The sequence below is a fragment of the Bubalus kerabau genome, chromosome 1 (assembly GCF_029407905.1).
Source record: "Bubalus kerabau isolate K-KA32 ecotype Philippines breed swamp buffalo chromosome 1, PCC_UOA_SB_1v2, whole genome shotgun sequence".
In the NCBI taxonomy this organism is placed as follows: Eukaryota; Metazoa; Chordata; class Mammalia; order Artiodactyla; family Bovidae; genus Bubalus; species Bubalus kerabau.
The window spans coordinates 253,098,052-253,117,955 of NC_073624.1; the positions used below are offsets into that span (position 1 = coordinate 253,098,052).

Sequence of the window (19,904 nt, forward strand, 5' to 3'; positions counted from 1 at the left end):
AGAAGGGTCATATCCATTAGTAGAATCCCAAAGACCCCTCCAAAATTACAGTTTGTGCAACTTTAACCATTTATCCAAATACTTAATTCTATTTATTTCTGTTTGTTCCTGCTTTTCTCATTGCATATATATACATATATATATTTTTTACTATGGTAGTTCTATACAGGCATTTTAGATCTTGAAGCAGAGATATTTCTTCCTTATTCACTATCATCTGAGAGGATTAACTCCTAGTTCAGGGCCTATGTAAGAGACATTTCAATTTAAGTTTTCAGAGTGTGGATGTGTGGTGATAAAAATGTCATTAAGCTTGGTTCTTCTATGTTTAAAAAAAAAAAAAAACACCACCAAGAACAATAGTCACAGCAGTAGAGAGTCCTATGGGGAGTAATGGGGAAAATAGATGAGTTTCTGAACCTATTCCAGGAGGTTAGGATGGACCTGTTGAAATAAGTGATATTCAGAAGTGTCTTGAATGGCTCTGAGGAATTTTTATAGCGAGACCAGGTGGAAATGAGCATTCTTGGCAAGAAGGAGGACCACAGTCAGTTTGGCTGTATCTGGAATCTGAAGGTATATGGGGACCTGTGACTTGTTGGGGGCAATGTAGTCAGGTGAATGATCCCAGGTGGATGACTTGGGATTTCAGGTCAAATCATCTATACATGTATATGGTGTGTGTCCTGACATAAAAGTCTATCTAGAGAAAACATACTTTGGGAGAAGGCTGCTCAGTTGTTGAGAACTTCCAGGGCTTGGGAGAGAGGGAGACAGAGAGACAGAGGATGCACAGACAGAGACCATATGGGAATTGAGCAGTTCAGGATCTAGAAATGTAGGTTCAGGTCAGAGGTGGAGACACAGGGACAGTCCTCTGAAATATGAAAGGACCCGAATCCACTAGAGGAGAAAGGGGTCAACGCTGCTATATACATTGTTCAATTCTATGAGCAGTTTACAATGCAACAGTGAATGTAGACCCTTAAACACTTCAGTTTGATTGTTTAAACAGGGAGCTTTCAGCTTATTTTATTAAGAAGTATCTTGGGCTTTATGAAGAGCATTGTACAGAGAGCAATGGTTTAGGTCAGGCAGTTGTGTTCTAAATGAAACCCTATTATTCACTGGAAAAGGTCAAATGTAAAATGGCTATTTTTGAAAAGGTGACTCTCACATAATTCATTTGCATTTTAATAAATAGCATATTCATGGATACTTTATTCTTTTACAAGGCACATTTTTGGTGCCTTGGCAAATAGGGCCATGTAGTATTTTCACTGATAAACACATTACTGATGGCAGGGCCTATAGACCACAAAAAGCAAGACTAAACATTGTAAAGTTGTTTGTATGTTATGGCTCTTTGCGAGAGAACCTGACATTGTATCCTTTGCCTGAGGCTGCTTAGAGATAGTTTAGCTGCCAAATAAAGTTACTAAATGGGCTTTTAATTTACTGTATATATCTGAACCTGAGGATAATGTTGTATCTGAGAACTGGCTTGTGGAAGAAGCTAAATTTGACTGTTATCACCATATAAGTGGTCATATTTTTTTGATTCTTTTAGTTTGGAGAAAAATATTTTTACAGCAGTGCTGAGACAATATGTTTGAATTAAATGTAATGGGTAGAGTCACTCTGGAAAGATTTTGCTCTGAAAATGACTTTTTTCTAAGCCCTTTTCCATAATAAAATAGAAAATTTTATAGGCTATTTCCCCCCATCAAATAATATTTACTAGTTATATATTTTGATGACACAGGCCTTTGTTTCTTTTCTTCCATTGTTACCTTTGATGATTTTGCCTAAGTATGTTGTCAGTATATACCCTTAAATCAAGAAACCCTAGGGTCTGGCAGGCAGGAGGAAGTGATAATGTTTTACAGGATATAGTCACCGTATATAGGATTTGTTAGAAGTGAGGGGCCAGTAGAGGGAAGGGGTTGAAGAAACAGCTGCCTGGAAGTTGCTTTCCTCCTCTCAGAGCTCTAGTAGTCTGTGAAATGGTGACCAGTAAAGTTACAAAGAGAGGACCCCCTTCCTGAGTCCTCCTAGGCACCCTCAGGAGGACACATTTCCAGATGGGAATTAGCAGACAACGAACCTCTTAGAGTCTGGCCCTGCAGGGCTCTGGACATGCTGTTTACAGACTTTTTCCAGAAAAACAGAATTGTGTTAATAATGACTGAATGGCATTTTTCCATAGTTGGCTGTTGGTAATGCCTGAAAGGTATTTAAAACGCAGTTTACTCGTCTGATGTGCATCTTGTCATTACCACTTAACTTAGGTGCTGGTACTCTACACTGATTTTTAAAGTTTTACATATCCTTTGCATTTATATTGTTCGTAAAAAGCTTTTTGTCCAAAAACTTTACCAGTTGGCAATTTAATTCTTTCCAAAAATGTCTCTTGTTTAAATATGAAATCACAGCTTGCACTTTTATCAAAGAACTGCTTATCTTGGACATAATTATTTTGAATTTTTAAATTGTAGATAAACCTAGTCACATAAAATTGTAAATACTATATACTTCAAAATATTACCACCTTCTATTAGCAAAATCTAATATTAGTAATGCTAGTGACCTGAATTTTTTTTTAAAAAAAAGAAGTATTTTGTTTATAAAAGCTTTTCTCCTAAAGATAAAGATTCCATTAATGCTAGCTCAAAGGGATCAGCTTAGCAGCTGGTGTGTGGCATGCGGTATGTAAACACTTTTAATATAAAAATGTCACGAATCTAATACAATTATTCAGGTGTTTGTAATTTTAAGTGCAATTAAATCAATGCATCTAGGTACATATGATATTTAAAAATTTTTCTCTTCATTTGTAGCCTAATCTTGAGTTACTTAGCTTATTTATTTTGAGTCTCTGACTACTAACCTTAATCCCATTTTTCCAGCATTTTGTTCAGCACTAGTCCTTATATATTGGGCTTCCCTGGTGGCTCAGAGGTTAAAGCATCTGCCTCCAATGTGGGAGACCTGGGTTCAATACCTGGGTCAGGAAGATCCCCTGGAGAAGGAAATGGTAACCCACTCCAGCACTCTTGCCTGGAGAATCCCATGGACAGAGGAGCCTGGCGGGCTACAGTCCACAGGGTCGCAAAGAGTCGGACACAACTGAGTGACTTCACTTCACTTCACTTCATTCCTTAAATTATCAGGAGGTTGTTGCCATACTGAAAGTTTAGAATTTGCTTTGAAATTTCAGGAATTTTTCCTGCTCCTAATGCTATAGAAAAATGTGTATATGTGAAAAAAAGGTTTTAAATTTCAGGAATTTTTCCTGCTCCTAATGCTATAGAAAAAGGTGTATATGTGAAAAAAAGTTTTTAAATTTCTATTCAGGGCTTACATGGCAATTGTTTACCTGAGCACTTAGGAGAGAGAGGAAGCCCTCAGGGTGTGGATGAACAAATTTAGTGTTTAGGAAGAAATATGCCAACTAATACTTCAAAATATTGCACTACATCACAAATGTCTGTATTGTCTCTTATATGTGAGGGGGCAGTTTGAGAGCTGCTGATATATATGACATTGTCTGGCTAGACCAATTTGGAAACATTTCAGTCAAACCTGGAAGTTGGTCTGCTTTCGCAATTGGTACATTCTCACAAGTTCCACTGGGACAAGTTCCATGCATTTCCATTCCTCTATCCAGATGCAGAGGAGCACCTGGGGGCTTGGAACCAAGGACCCTAATTTTTTCACATATATACTAAGACCAACTCATATTAAATCGCCCAACAAAACTTGAACAAGCCTCAATAATTGTGTTTTCCTGAACACAAGTTGCCTTTCATTAAAGGCTACAGGGGCTTCCCTAATAGCTCAGTTGGTAAAGAATCTGCCTGCAATGCAGGAGACTGGGGTTTGATCCCTGGGTAGGGAAGATCCCCTGGAGAAGGGAATGGCAGCCCATTCCAGTACTCTTGCCTTTAGAATTCCAGGGACAGTACAGTCCATGGGATCACAAAGAGTCTTTCACGACTGTGTGACTAACTTTCCTTTCCTTTCAAAGGCTACATGAAGAGGAGAAACTCAATTGTTTTAAGATGAAAAGTTAGATTAGGTGGAACTCTACAGATTTGCCAGCCATCTGGTTCTGTCACAAACTCCTCAGGGATCCCTGAACATATTTGCAACTGAAAAGAATTCGAACTTGAATGACTTTTAAATTGGGACCTAAAATGTGGCAACCCAGACTAGGTACAGATACTTATCAAGGACTAAGGAATAGATTTATTTTGAGGTTTGTGCCCCATGATATTTTCTTTTCTTCAGAGAAAATTAAAAAGAATGCATACATGTTAATTATTCAATAAAAACTCTTTCCCTAAAATTAAACTGAAGAAGGAATTCATAGGGCCTGGACTCCGTCTTAGGCCTGTTCATGCTGATCATGCTTGGCCACCTTTCCAATGGACTCTGAACTCTGTGTTTAGTGCCTATGAAAACAACAGAAGGATAAGACCCCCTCCAGACAGGGGAACCTTGAAGATCGTATCTAGGTTACTCATCGCCTAAGAGAAAACATACACTAATCACACCTTCCTCCAGGCAGGCCATAAATTTTTCTGTATCTATCGGAGTGTAACCTCGGGTTTATTGATTATTGGCTAATTGTTTGACTGTTTGAGCACATGAGCACAGCACGTGAATGATGGGGTTATTGGGATTGTATTTTCTTTGGTTTAGGTAAGTCTCAAGGAATTTGGAGTGGTGGGTTCAGACACATACACATGGGGTATAAAAGATTTTCACAAATGCTGGTCGGGGTCCTTGGCTAAGAGGAGACTCTGCCTTGGGCCTGCCGGTGTAATAAACTGCACTCCACTATCTGCATTGTCCTTCTGAGTGAGTTTATTTCCCGGAACGCGTGGCTACAACAAAACTATACTTAAAAGCTATATTTTAAATTAATCCAAAAAGTCTTCTGCTCTGTGACCTTTCTCATTTGCCAGTTTGCAGGGAATCACATTATCAGTTGTTAAATTCTTAAGTAAAGGAAACTTCTTATAAAGAAAATCCAAAGTGTAATTAGTTTAGTTTAGAGACTATAGATTATAGTTTAGATTAGTTTAGAGACTATATCCCATGGGTGGAGGAGCCTGGTGGGCTGCAGTCCGTGGGGTCGCTGGGAGTTGGACACGACTGAGTGACTTCACTTTTGCTTTTCACTTTCATGCATTGGAGAAGGAAATGGCAACCCACTCCAGTGTTCTTGCCTGGAGAATCCCAGGGACAGGGGAGCCTGGTGGGCTGCCGTCTGTGGGGTCGCACAGAGTCGGACACGACTGAAGTGACTTAGTAGCAGCAGCAGCAGAGACTATAAAGTAACATATCTTATTTTCATTTTGGAAATTTTCTTATTTTTTTTTAATTGAAGTAAATTTGACACATAACATTGTATAAATTTAAGGTGAAATGTTGTATAATCCAGAGTCACAAAACACACCTCGGAGGACACTCAAGACAGTGGAAAGTGAAAGCGAGTCCCTCAGTCGTGTCTGATTCTTTGTGACCCCGTGGACTCTGCAGTCCACAGAATTCCCCTGGCCGAAATACTGGAGTGGGTAGCCTTTCCCTTCTCCAGGGGATCTTCCCAACCCAGGAATCAAACCCAGGTCTCCTGCATTGCAGGTGGATACTTTACCAGCTGAGCTACGAGGGAGGCCCCTCAAGACAGTGGAGTACAGTTTATTATGCCAGCGGGTCCAAGGGGAATCAGTTCACAACAAGGACCCTGATGTTTCTGAGAGGCCCAGTTTTATACCCCCCACTAAGTGACTGGTCACATGTTAGCAACCTCTTTGTTGTATATGATTGAGTTTTACAACAAGTAGGTGCTAGGAGAACAAACAAGGTTAAAGCTTGGGGGGGAACAGTGATTATACATCAAGGGGGGTGTCTCCATGGTTAACCTAACAGGGGCTGCCTGACCTCAACTACAATCTCCGTTTGTCATCTGTAGGGAGGGAAGAAGTCACTAGGAGACCTGGTTTACGCTAGCAATGGTTTCTTCACTCTTGGGCAGGGTTCAGGCCCAGTTCACATCCTGTCTGTAAGACGGATGACAGGCTTCAAGATGGAGTCTCTCCTGCTTTCTTCACACTGGCCCCAACAATACAACATGTTGATTAGACACATTTATATACTGTAATCTGATTATCATGTAGTACTAATACCACTATCACATTACATAATATTCATTTCTTTTTTGTGTGTGATGAGAATAAGATCTAGGAAGGGATTATTTCATTTTCAGATCAGACATCTCTTCAGCACTTTCTCCCTCAATTAAGCTGCACCTGTTTTGAGATTTGCAGTGAGCAGTATGTGAGAGCCTGGGCTTCTGGAACCATGTAGGAAGTGGAGAAGTATGTAGGGGGTTTGCTGTCAACAAACTTGCAGTGTTTCTTTATCAGGAGTGTCACATATCAGAACACAGGTGACCAAGTGGTGTGTCAGAATATAACTTTCAGTTTATGGCAATCTGGCATACGCCAATTTTAGATCCCTTAAGAATCATTAGTAAGAACCTCACACCCCCTGCCTACCACAATCCCCCATTAACAACCAAAATTGCATTTATCTCCACTAAGGGGCTTCCTAGATGGCACTAGCAGTACGGAACCTGCCTGCCAATGCAGGAGACATAAGAGACACAGGTTCAGACCCTGGGTCAGGAAGATCCCCTGGAGAAGGAAACGGCAACCTGCTCCAGTATTCTTGCCTGGAGAATCCCATGGACAGAGGAGCCTGATGGGCTACAGTCTATGGGGTCTCAAAGAGTTGGGCATGACTGAAAGTGACTTAGCACTTAGCACAAGGGAGTAGTACCAACACACACCCAGACAACAGATGTTCCAGGATTATCATTTACAGATGTCTCAAACCTTTCATGCATGTACTCAACAGTGGTTTCAAGACAGTAAATTCTAATTTTGAATCCTAGAGGGATGATCTTTTATCAATGAAAAACAGCTTCACTTACAACAGGAAGATATGTTAAGCCAGGAAAAAATATTTTTGGTTCAAATGTTCATAGAATTATATGTTGAGAAAATCCAACTAGTTCCGCCCATGCAGAAAACTTCCAAAGGAACATATACAACATAAATTTTACATTGTATTTGATTTCACAATTCAATAAATGTTTGTAAAAACCTACATTTGTGGAGAATTTTGATGATTCATTTGAAAACTACATTGACAAGGACAGAATCATTTTCATCCTAGAAATATGGGTACAACTTGTGTGGTCCAGATTTTGACTGTGGGGCAAGAACTGTTGAGGTCTTAAATTGATCATTACCAGATTAAAGAAGGAATAACTTGCTTTGTACAGAGCACAGTATATAGTTGACCAAAGGGTAATCTTTGTAAGTTTAAAGTCTTGGACTTTTGTACAGAATTGCTATTTGGTATACTGTGCTTGAAAATGAAATCACAAATGATTATGATGATTAAAGATAAATATAGCATTTATTGAACACTTACTAGTGCCAGACACTCTTAAAAGCATTTAACTCATTTAATCAACAAATAAACTTAACCAGTGGATAAATGCTGAGATGGATTTCCTGATCTTGGGCACTTCTATTGGACCACTGCTGATAAGATACTAGAGATGGATAAGATATCCTAGGACTTTTTGGAGAAGGTCAACTTTGATTGAATCCCTGGAGGTGGCTGGTTTCAGGAAGAGCACACCTAGCTGGTTCAGATGGACATTAAGACAAGAGCTTGGTTGTGTTTTCCTTACAGCCGATTTAACAAAGCTTCACTGAGGCTTTAGTTCCACTGGTTTCTTTGTTCTCTTTTTATGCTAATCATCCACCTCGTAATAGAAAACCCAAGCTGTTTCCCCAAAAGGCACTATTACCTGTCTTGGGGGTGTAGGGAAACTTGGGGGTATGTTTTGAGCTGTTAGATTGATTGGAAGGGAGTATTCATTAGTAGTGACTGGAAGAGTGAGGGATGTTAAGTGCCCTAATAGGTGAGATAATCCCACACAGTAAAGAACCATTTTATCCAAAATGTGTGTGGCATTTCTGAGAAACACTGCAGGTGATTCAGATCCTCACCAAGAGATATACAGGGAGACTTTATATTGGCAAACCTGTAATAGAAGATACAGTGGAGAGCAATTCATAAAATCAAGTCTGGAATATTTTTTCCAAGTGTTTTTTTTTTTTTTTTTTTTTAAGAAATTGTTAGACTCCAGTGAGAAGGCAATGGCAACGCACTCCAGTACTCTTGCCTGGAAAATCCCATGGACAGAGGAGCCTGGTAGGCTGCAGTCCGTGGGGTCGCTAAGAGTCGGACACGACTGAGCGATTTCACTTTCACTTTTCACTTTCATACATTGGAGAAGGAAATGGCAACCCACTCCAGTGTTCTTGCCTAGAGAATCCCGGGGATGGGGGAGCCTGGTGGGCTGCCATCTATAGGGTCGCGCAGAGTCAGACACGACTGGAGCGACTTAGCAGTAGCAGCAGCAGTAAGAATGAACTAATATTATAGCACAATAATTTGTTAAATAATTTTTGTGTAATGCATCTTTGCTGTGGAGATTTCAGAAGTAGAAGGAGAAAGGATAACCCTCATGAGTATGTTAGTGTATATCCTTCTAGACTTTACTATGCATATTAATTAATTGCACAATGATGACATCACAAAGACATCACACAATTTTTTAATTGCCTTTTTTTAGTATTTACGTGGAAGGAAGGAAGTTTTGTAGCCTCGGATCAGTACTCTACTTGTAAATTTTTGAAGTTTTTAAAAGGATTTTATATGTGAAAAGACATCAAATACTTATATTTCAAATAGCAGTAAGTGTTACGGATATTTTTTTCAGTGTTTTATTTATGTTTGCATTATTCCAAACAAGATTGGAAGTGATTTATTTATATCACATGTCAAAACTGACTTTTGAAGTAGTGCTTTGGTCAGTAAGATAAGGGCATTTCTGCAGACTACTATCATCGCAATAGCTTTCCTCCACTGACTCTCTAAGGCATTAGGCAGCAGTCTCTAGATACTTTTAATGCTGTCTATTGATTTGAGAGTTTCTAAGTTTTCACAGTTCATCCTGAGCAGTGCTCTCCCTCCAAATCCTGATGCCTGAACTTTCCTCCAATGATCATTTAATAGGGAGCCAGTTCTCAAGGGAATTGTCATGCTTCAACAATTTGCTTTATCTGTTTGGTAGTGGCAAATTGTTATATTTTTAGTGCACTTTTCTGATTAATATTTATTCTTTTTAATCCACTCAATACGGTATATTTTTCTTTAGAGTTTAGAATTCTTCTTGGTGGGGAGGATAAAAATAGAACTTTGTGCTCTCTTTTTGCACAGGCGATATTCTGGTAGGAAGCCTCATGCCTTGAGCCACTGGTACTAGTCCCAGGGACGGAAAGGTCAGGTCCCACTTTCTCTGTCAGTAGAACCATTGCCCTCTGTGCTCTCTGGAGGGGCCAGAGGACTAAGGAAGCTGAAGAATGGCTGGAGGATATTTCAAACTAATTAATTGTGTTGTTCATGTCTTCCACGTTCCTCAGCATGAGTTGCAACTGACTCAACTAACTCTATCAGATTCACAGGCCAGTTAGGAAATGACTTATAGCTTTACTGACATAGTTTATACATCGTATATTTTCTAGAATTGATGACTCAATTTAGCAAGTGTTTATTTACAGACATAATGGAAAATAAGATACTATAAAATTTAAGAGTACTTTTCTTCCTTTTCTCCAAATACTTAGATTATGAGTAATTTTCATTTTCTTTCTTTCCTATTGTATGTTGGCTTTTTGTTTATTTATATTTTTGGTCTAAGGGTCCATGTTGTAATATAAAGCTCACTGTGAGAAGAGGTTCTTCTTCCTGAAATATAACTAAATCTCAAAAGCAATTGGCTTCAAGTGGAGTTTGAATTCTTGTCCCCAAAACGTTTTACACAATTATTGTTATAGCCCTGGGATTTTGGTAGTTTAGATGGGAAAGAATTTGATGTTAGGATATATGTGGTTTATAGTAGTTTTTACAGAAGTGACAGTGATAGGGCAGGCAGGCAGGCAAATAGCTTATTAGAACACAGCTGCTAATATAATGGAAACTATTACTTGGAGAAAAAGAGCAAATCAAATGAATCCAATGTTCACATTTGAAGAATTTCTGAGTTTGATCAAATTCAAACCGATTATACTATTTTAAAAATTATTTTAAATTGCGAACTATAAATATCAGTCCAACCATATATCAGTGGAATGGTTTTGATTTTTTTCCTGCTAAGTCTGTTAAGACCAGTGTTTCTCAATCCTGACTACATATTAAAATTTACCAGAGGTCTGTGACGGAAGATGCGAACAATCCTGATGTCCAGGTTGCACCTTTGACCATGATCTGTGGCAAAGAGACCCAGGCCTCAAAGTTTTTCTAAAGCTCCCTAGGTGATTCTAATATGCTGCCAACTGCTTTAATATATTACTACATTTTCATGTATATTGAACTGAAAGGTTGGCCTTTAAAAAACATTTTTTTTTTCTATTAGAACAGTAGACTTTGCTTCTCAGCCACTTGAAGTTAGGCTCTCAGCAGAGGAATTAAGTGCTTTCCCATGGAGCGAGGATGTTCAGTTTGGCTGACCTCGAGTACAAGCAGAGCCACAAAGTACTTTATTTATCTTTTCCCTGGGCTCACAGCAATCATTACACGTGAATATGTTTATTTATCAGAATAATAAATGAATGGTTCTGCAGTTTTGTTCCAGATTCACATGTAAGATTCTCAGCATTTTCAAAGAAGGGCCTTTCAAAGACTTAAAACTCCAAAATTTCCTGCTTTTTGTTTTCTACTCATATGTATGAGTTTTGGCAGGGAAAATTTTCATTGACTAAAATCAAAGGGAGAAATAGTGGAAAAAAAATTAAAAAACAACAAAAATCCCAGATATTTCAAGCAGAATGAAGAGCTGCCAATTGAGCCCCTTACGTAGAAAGAAAAATATGGGAATGTGGTATTCTTAGAATTTACCACCATCTGAGAATCTCATATTTGTTGATCAAACCAATAGGTTCATCACTAGAAAATGAAGAATCTGAGCTTTCTCTCCACCTTGAGAATAATCCCTTGAAAAAACACAGCTCACGCTGCAGTCAGACACCAACTGAAAGAAAGAGGCATCTTTTAATAATGGAGGCATGTGGAACTGGACAACTTCAGTGGACAGGGATAAGCTGAGAAGGAACATTGTTTAATTTCAGAGAAGACATGGAGCTACTCTCTGGGCTGACCCAGGTTGTCTCAGATGATGAGTGGCTATAGAGATGACAAAGCTTTATTGGTCTGAAACAAATATAGAGAAAATAAGCTTCACTTGTTCTTAGTGGAAAAAAAAAAATGTGTGTGCAGTGAATTTCCTCCTAAAGATTGGAGCAAGTAGCCTGCTGTCAGTATCCTAAATACATCACCTACAGAGAGATAAGGACTCCAGAGTCATCTTAAGCTGTGCCCAGTAAATAATGCTAAATGAAGGGCTGAAGAAATCATACTACCCAGTAATGCTTTAATGTAATGCTTTACTTTTTGGTGGCTCAGCAGTAAAGAATCCATCTGCCAATGCAAGAGATGCATGTTTGATCCCTGGGTCAGAAAGATTCGCTGGAGAAGGAAATGGCAACCCACTCCAGTATTCTTACCTGGAAAATAAGATGGACAGAGGAGCCTGAAGGGCTACAGTTCATGAGGTTGCAAAGAGTCGGACACAACTGAATAACTGATCAACAATTCTTGCATATCTGATCATCCTGGACAAGGTCCCTTCTGCTCAAGAACAGTCTTAGTATTAAGTCTTGTCATTTGATAGGGAATTAAGGGGACCACATCTGAACAGTGAACTTAATTTTATTTAAGCAGTATTCTAAAGGAGATCAGTCCTGGGTGTTCTTTGGAAGGAATGATGCTAAAGCTGAAACTCCAGTACTTTGGCCACCTCATGTGAAGAGTTGACTCATTGGAAAAGACTCTGATGCTGGGAGGGACTGGGGGCAGGAGGAGAAGGGGACGACAGAGGATGAGATGGCTGGATGGCATCACCGACTCGATGGACATGAGTTTGGGTAAACTACGGGAGTTGGTGATGGACAGGGAGGCCTGGCGTGCTGCAATTCACGGGGTCACAAAGAGTTGGACACGACTGAGAGACTGAACTGAACTGATGGAAACCCATAGGACCTTTCAGTATTAGTACCAAGCAGGTTTATGTGGGATTTGGCTATAATAATACAAGAGGTTTGCTGGAAAAGTTAAGATGATACCTTTCATCTGTGTGAAAACTTAAACATTAAAGAAACGTGATTTAATTTCATGTTACCCTTAGACTTTTTTCTCCAAGGTTGTTTAATGTATTCCAAGTAAGTATGGGAAAAAATTTAAAGTAAACTTTTCTGTTTGAATGTCAGTAACCCAAATTGTTTTAGATGTTCTTGCATTCAAGTCATTGCACCAGTAATAGACTCTTGCACTCAAGAATCCATTTTTAAATACCGAAATATCCAGAAACTGTCTTCCACATTGAAAATTCAGAAGGGATGGAAATATTAACAAATATGTTCCTTTTTATTGGACTATAAAGTGCATGAGAAGGACTTCAGCAAGAAAATTAAAAACCTTTTTTAAATGTAGCTGTGTATGTAGTTTAAATATATAAATCTATTCAAGGATACTACAGACTCCTGGCACTGCTAACCAGATGAACCAAATAAATTATACTTTGAATCATAGTAGATTTGGGGATAATACTATTGCTGATTTAGTTACACTACAGATATACTCCTTTTGTTGCTGTTGTTGATAACTTTGCAAAATATAGGAAATAGGAATTGGTAGGTGTTTACAATCTGAAGTCAACTGTATCAGAGCAAAGATGAGTTAAATGTCTTTTCTTGAGATAATGCATTTATGGGGTTTGACACAAAGAAAAATAGCTAAGATTCTACAACTCAGAAGAATCAAGAGATACTGCAGTAACACAAAATTGACTTTTAATGTTTGTTTACCAGTTCATTGTATCTTACAGAAAATGAAAACATTTTTTTTTTTTTGTAATACAGATATGGTTCTTCTCAGATTTGTACTCAGTAGGTATTAAATGCCTTTAAATACTGACTTCCTTTTAATCAGGTGGCTTAATGACTTGTATTTTTCATTTCTTTCATTGTACATCATTGCTGCGCTGGCAGTAGTGAGCTACGGTACAGTGAACTTCTCAACACAACTATGTCGGTTATCCACTGATCATTCTTTATGTATTCTATGCTGAGAATGAATAAGTGATTCCCTTTTCATCCTTCCCTCCTTAGTGGTCAACTACTCCTTGAGACCACCATGTTCTTTGGAGCACTGAAATCAAGAAACCCAGTATGGCTGCCAGCAACCAAATTGGAATCTCCTTTGAGACTACTTCTAATTGCCAAAATAATAAGCAACTATATTATTGCATAAAATAAAACTTTAACAGGTACCGGCCCCCTTTCTATGAAAGAAAGTTTAAATTTACAAATACCATATTTGACTAGAAATTACTGTGATAAAACATGGCAGCAGTTGGTAAAAGATGGCTTCCAGTGTTAATGTAACTAACTTGTTTTCATTCTTATACTGCCTTTTATAGGTATCATTTCTTTTGTCTATTTTTTCAAATGTAGGCTTGTCAGTGAAATATGCAGATATACTTTGTTCCTTAAATGGGCCAAGTGTTAATTATGAACGAAATGATCAAAGCAAGATTTCCTAACCAGACTCCCATCTCATCCCTCTGTTGTTCTTAGTACCCAAGTCTGAGAAGCAATTGTTGAATTAGCCAGTGTTAGCCAGTGTTGTACCAACTTTCTGTTAGGAATTGTGTTAGTATAACCTTTTTTTCTCCAGACACTCTCAGTGAAATATCTTGAGGAATGAAATAGGAAAATAGATATTTGGTGAAAATGGCAAAATAAGAATATTAAAAAGAAACTCTTATTCAAGGAGGAGTCCAAAAGGGTATGGGAATTCTGATCCTTTGGGAGAAGTCAGAAGATAAAAATTCTGCCCAGCAGTATTCATTCTGTTAAGATTTTTTTTTTTTCCAAGCATGGAAAAATGGTGTGCAGTCAGTATAGACTTTAGTCAGCTAACAGTCACTCCAAAGATTTTTATCAGCACCAATTCCTATACTAGTAAGTATTCAAAAGTTAAGAAATGTTACTATACTTAATATTATAAAGGTAGAGTTTTGCAGCAATAACTGAAATTTGTATATCTGCTTCAATAGAAATTTCTTTCCACTTGTACTTTCAATAAGATTCTTGTAATGTGAGTAATAATCATTCAAGTATGGATTTCCTCCAGTGAGCTGACCTCACTTTTGAGGTACTAGAGTCACTGTTTTGGAGATAGTCCCTCTTTAAATAATATATTCATATTATCTTAGACCATTCAGGTATTTTTAATTTAGAAGTTTGAATTCTATTTGTATCAGCAGTGTTTGAGTTAAATTACACAATCTCTTTGGATTTATATTTTTGTACAATTTGCATATCCAACCTACTGTAAAAATGTGCATGCATACATTCTCATCTTTTAATAGCAAAGCATCTGAAAATTTCCAGATATGCTTTTGACAGATGAAATGATCTACTTTTATTTACAATATTCTGCCTAGATAATATATGAGTATAGATATGGTTTCATGGACTTCTGATTGTCCTATACCTTCCATACACATAACTCTACATTTATAGAGTAAATTTATTAGAATTATTACAGAGCTTTGAAGGCAACCACGATCAATTCAGGAAACAGATTTATTTACTCATGTTCATGGGAGGAAAATCTACATAAAAACATTCATGAAAGCATATCAGCTATGTCATACTTGGATTATTATCCTAAATCCCATTTATTAGAACTCATTGTCAAACAATGGGAAACCATGAAATGTAATTTGAATACAAATATTGGTCCCTGTGGGGTTTCAACACTCATAAAAATATAGGAAAACCGAGCTTTATTTAAGATTGGAGCTGCTAATGGGGAAAGTTGTTTTTTTGAAGCTGGTCTTACCCTTTCATATAAAGCCCTGAAGATTTTAGTGTAAACTCTTTGACAGCTTCAGCATTTCATTTAAGCCTGATGATGATCAGCAAGAAAGTGACATCCATCACTGTTCACATTTTCTTATATGGAGAAAGGTTAAAACTACTTTGTTGACTTTTTTACCCAAACACAGGCACCAGTTGGACTTCCTAGTCTATATACAAATAGGAATAATAAGAATTCTGAAAGTTGGGTTCTTATTTCTTGGTTAGGCAAGTATAGTTATTTATTCCTTCAATGATTTGAATTTTTGTCATGTCATGTAAATAAGGAAATATTAAATATTTTAAAGTTAATTTTATAGGACAATAACACTTCATAGGCTAACATAAAATCAAGCTGCTAAATTTTACAATTTTTCTGTCCAGCAGTTTATCTATATAACTGCCCTGAGTAGATGCTAAATGCTGCTTAGCAAACGGCCCTTAGAATTTAAATATAATTCAGTAAAGCTACTCAAAAGAAAACAGTTCTTCTCAGGCATGTATAATTTTAATTAGAAGAAGGTAGGAATCTCTCATTGGTTAAATATGATCTGCTGATTTTAGTTTCATACTTCATATAAATGGGGGTCTTAAGGGGTTTTGACTGTGCTTGTTATACATTGGAGTCCATCTGATTTTTTTTTTTTTTTTTTTTGGTCAAAAAGGCAGGATTTTCAAGAGTAAAATATTCTGACTATTGGAGCTTTGAAATATTTTAGAAAAGAGTAGATTGTTTCCTTGCAAAACTAAGTGTTGTGCAGCCTCTCAGAGCCTCAGTTTATGTAAAGAAGCCTATATTTCAAATCTGTTGCTCTAATCTGTTTATTGTAGTGCATTTCAAAATTGTACAAACGTGTAAAATTTGTGCTTGTGGCAGCTGCTGCTCCGAGTAGCTTTACTTTCCTTAGTTTAATCCTAGCAATCCTCAAGCTATTGCATGCCCCGATCATGAAAGGATACTTCATTGGGATGATGTAGCCTAAACAGTTTGGCTCTAAAACCTCCGTATGTAGTGCTTCCCTTAAAATTATATTAATTTATAATATATATTGAATGATAATAGCTTTACAAAAACAAATTAATGAATTGGTCTTTATGAAAATGACTCTTTACAGTAAGTAAGTAAAAAAGGGTTATCACAGTTTTGGTAACTTGCATGAGTTCATATTGGAAAAAAAAAACAAAAAACCTTTCACTTCACATGTTCTTAATGACTTTCAAACTGACGTGCTTTAGGGGCACGCTCAGTTGTATGCTCTGAAGCAGTAGACACCATACAGCTTATGCTTTTTGTCTGGGAAACCCACGAAGCGCACTGCAGCCTCGCTAGGACTGCAGCGCCTTCTTGGCCTAGAGATGGGGTAGCGGACACTGCCGTCTGCCAACCAGCCTGCATCGCAACGGTCATATCCCAGAAGTTTCCAGGCAGCGAATATCTGGCCCACTTTAGCAATTTGAGCACCATCATTGAGACAAGCCTGCACCGCTTCGTCGTAGGTCAGCTTGGTGGGGTGGATCAAGTAGTAAAATCGGCCTGCAGAGAGAAGGAAAGAGGGTCAGTGGGCCTGTCTGGAGCTCAGCCCAAGAGAGATGGAAAGAGCCCCAAATGGAAGTGTTTCTCAATGCAGGGGGATATAGAGCAGTGTCTGCAGAGGTTCTGAAACATAGGCTAGTCAGTTAAAGGCAGTAACCCTAGATCTCTCTCCATTAAATTAGTTTTTTCCTTGCCCCTTAGTGTGTGTTCAGACATGCCCTTTTAGAGCGGTGAAAAAGAAAGGGGAAATGACAGATGCAGTCTCTGTTAGCCAATTAGTGGCTAAAAGGGCCCTTCTGTGGCGTTAGAGAAGACAGAATTCCATGTTAAAAGCAAGAGCTATTTAAATTCTAGCTGTAGCAAGACTGAAGCCCAGCACAAGTTTCTGGAGAGGCAAAATTTGAATGTGAAAGGATCAAAAAACATTCCTGACAGAAAAGTCCATTTAAAAAAAAATCAAAAGCCCTCAAGTCCTTTTCATTACAGGTATCAATAAGGCATTATTCTTATTCAAAGACTACAGTATGAAAATGCAAAACATACAGGAAGTCACTTGCCATAAATAGTATGGACTTAGAATGTGAACCCAGTCTGTTCACTCACTAGCAGAGAGGAAAGGAGTTAGTTGTTTTTTCCAACTGCCCTCTGTAGGAGCTCGGAAACCTAACCATTTCTTGATTTCACAAAAAAGAGCAAGTTAGCCTCAACCACTTACCTCAGTAGTGTTCATTACCGAGATTCCTTCAATTTGTACTAAATATGCATAAAAAGTATAAAATATGACACCAACTAACTAAAGTCATAGGCACCTACCAGTGCAAGATTTTCTCAGACTTTTAGTTTCAGGTAGAATAGGATCAGACTCTTATCAGGTTACACATTGTCATGTGATACCCTCCTGAAAAGTGAAAGTCGCTCAGTCGTGTCCAACTCTTTGGGAGCCCATATAAAATACTGGAGTGGGTAGCCTTTCCCTTCTCCAGGGGATCATTCCCAACCCAGGGATCAAACCCAGGTCTCTCACATTGCAGCCGGATTCTTTACCAGCTGAACCACAAGGGAAGCCCAAGAATACTGGAGTGGGTAGCCTATCCCTTCTCCAGGGGATCTTCCCGACCCAGGAATTGAACCAGGGTCTTCTGCATTGCAGGTGGATTCTTTACCAACTGAGCTATCAAAGAAGCCCTGATACCCTCCTGCCTCCCTTCAAATATAGATTATTGAAGTCTAAATTAGTGCTTGTCAGTTCTTTCTAGACTAAAAGGGTATAATTTGGAGAACAGGTAGTGGTCATGAGAGCATTAATAGAAGGTTATTTCTATCACCTGTACCTGAGGCTGGCAAACTATAGCATGTGAGTTCAATGAGGTTTTATTAGAACACAGCCACACCCATTTGTTTAAGATTGTTCATGGTGGCTTTTGTGTTGTAGTATGGTTTTTCCAGTGGTCATGTATGGATGTGAGAGTTGGACTGTGAAGAAGGCTGAGCGCCGAAGAATTGATGCTTTTGAACTGTGGTGTTGGAGAAGACTCTTGAGAGTCCCTTGGACTGCAAGGAGATCCAACCAGTCCATTTTGAAGGAGATCAGCCCTGGGATTTCTTTGGAAGGAATGATGCTAAAGCTGAAACTCCAGTACTTTGGCCACCTCATGCAAAGAGTTGACTCATTGGAAAAGACTCTGATGCTGGGAGGGATTGGGGGCAGGAGGAGAAGGGGACGACAGAGGATGAGATGGCTGGATGGCATCACTGACTCGTTGGACGTGAGTCTGAGTGAACTCTGGGAGTTGGTGATGGACAGGGAGGCCTGGTGTGCTGCGATTCATGGGATCGCAAAGAGTTGGACACGACTGAGCGACTGGACTGAACTGAACTGAACTGATACAAAGCTACATGAAGTAGTTGCAACAGAGAGCATATGGCCCACAAAGCCAAACATATTTACTGTCTGACCTTTTGTTGATCCTTGATCCCTTTCTGTTTTCCCCATAGCATATCAACAGGCACCTAAAATGTAAAATAATGGGACCTGGGCCAGCTTCATGGGTTTGCAACCTGCACAGTTACACTGGACCTCATGCTTGATTTAATGTTTTACTGTGTCATCTTAAAATTCTTAATAATTTTTTTTTAACAAGGAGCCCACATTTTCATTTTGCACTAGGCCCCACTGTCACATCACTGGTTCTGGAAGAAGCAAGATAGGGTTGGGAGTTGTGCTGGATTCAACTAATCAGTCATCAGTACTGATGCAACCTGGATCTCTCACTTCTGCTTTTGCCTCCAATGTTATTTCTACTTAATTTTCTTGCAAAGTTCTCTTAATCAGAGCTCTCTCTTTATCCAAGCTCTCTGTCCTAAGCTTTGCTGATGATCTATGAATAAATTGACATTGTAATTTAAAGAAAAGCATGACACTGACGCCATCCTTACTTCAGTGGAAAGATCTGTATCCTATGGAGGGCACACAGTGGCAGCAGCATCTTTGGCAGTAAGAAAAAGACTCCATAAAACATGACAAACTATTTCACAGCAACAGTTGGATGCAATAAACCCAAAGAATCATGGAAATGTGTACTTTTGCTTGGTATCTGTGTGGATTTTTAAACATTATGATATTACAGAGCTTCTTATAATACTTCAAAGATTTTTCTTTTTTTAAGTAGATAAGATTAAAATTTTAATGTCATATCATAGTATGTATTGGTCTCTGGGATAGCAAACAAGGTAGTATGGTTAATATCTTACCATTGAAATTGGATGTAAAACAGAAGACATCATATCTGCTTTTATCTTTGTCCCAAAACCCGTAGTTCCTGACACCAGGGACTGTGTTCTGGCCTCCACAGGGTTCTCTGGGTTTTGTGATGGGATATTGCACAGACCCATCACTAAGCCAGCCAGCGTTGCACCAGTCCAGCCCACTCCGCCAGGCATCATACAGCTGATCAAAGGAGGCAATCACAGCATCCTGGTCCAGACAAGCCTGCTGTGCCTCATGAAAATTGAGATTGTAGCGCCCCAATCGTGGAAAATAAGGGAATACTACACCTGTCCAAAGGAGAAAGCAAGGACTCATTAGTGGCACAAATAGTAAGAACTATAAGCAAATCCCACTTGAGTGGGGAAAACAGAATCACCATCAGATGAAGTAGCAGCTTTTTGTTCAAGTTGCAGTGTTTTCTAATGGTCCCATTTCCCTTCAAGCCTCTCAGCTCTGAGCGTTTCAC

The 19,904-nt window shown here is 38.6% G+C and overlaps 1 protein-coding gene and 1 long non-coding RNA gene across 5 annotated transcripts in view; one reads left to right on the forward strand and one right to left on the reverse strand.

Moving 5' to 3' along the window:
• LOC129638832 (uncharacterized) overlaps window positions 1–19,904 on the forward strand; it is a 106,250-nt gene that overhangs the window by 28,431 nt on the left and 57,915 nt on the right. The gene's annotated exons all lie outside the window — the stretch shown is intronic.
• HAPLN1 (hyaluronan and proteoglycan link protein 1) overlaps window positions 14,869–19,904 on the reverse strand; it is an 80,164-nt gene continuing 75,128 nt past the window's right edge. For all 4 annotated transcript variants that reach the window (XM_055563454.1, XM_055563445.1, XM_055563465.1 and 1 more), the window contains 2 exons: window positions 19,423–19,725; window positions 14,869–16,671 (listed from right to left, as the gene is read on the reverse strand). In XM_055563454.1, coding sequence (XP_055419429.1) covers window positions 16,382–16,671; window positions 19,423–19,725 — 593 coding nt within the window. In that variant the 3' untranslated portion in view covers window positions 14,869–16,381. The remainder of the gene's footprint in view (window positions 16,672–19,422; window positions 19,726–19,904) is intronic.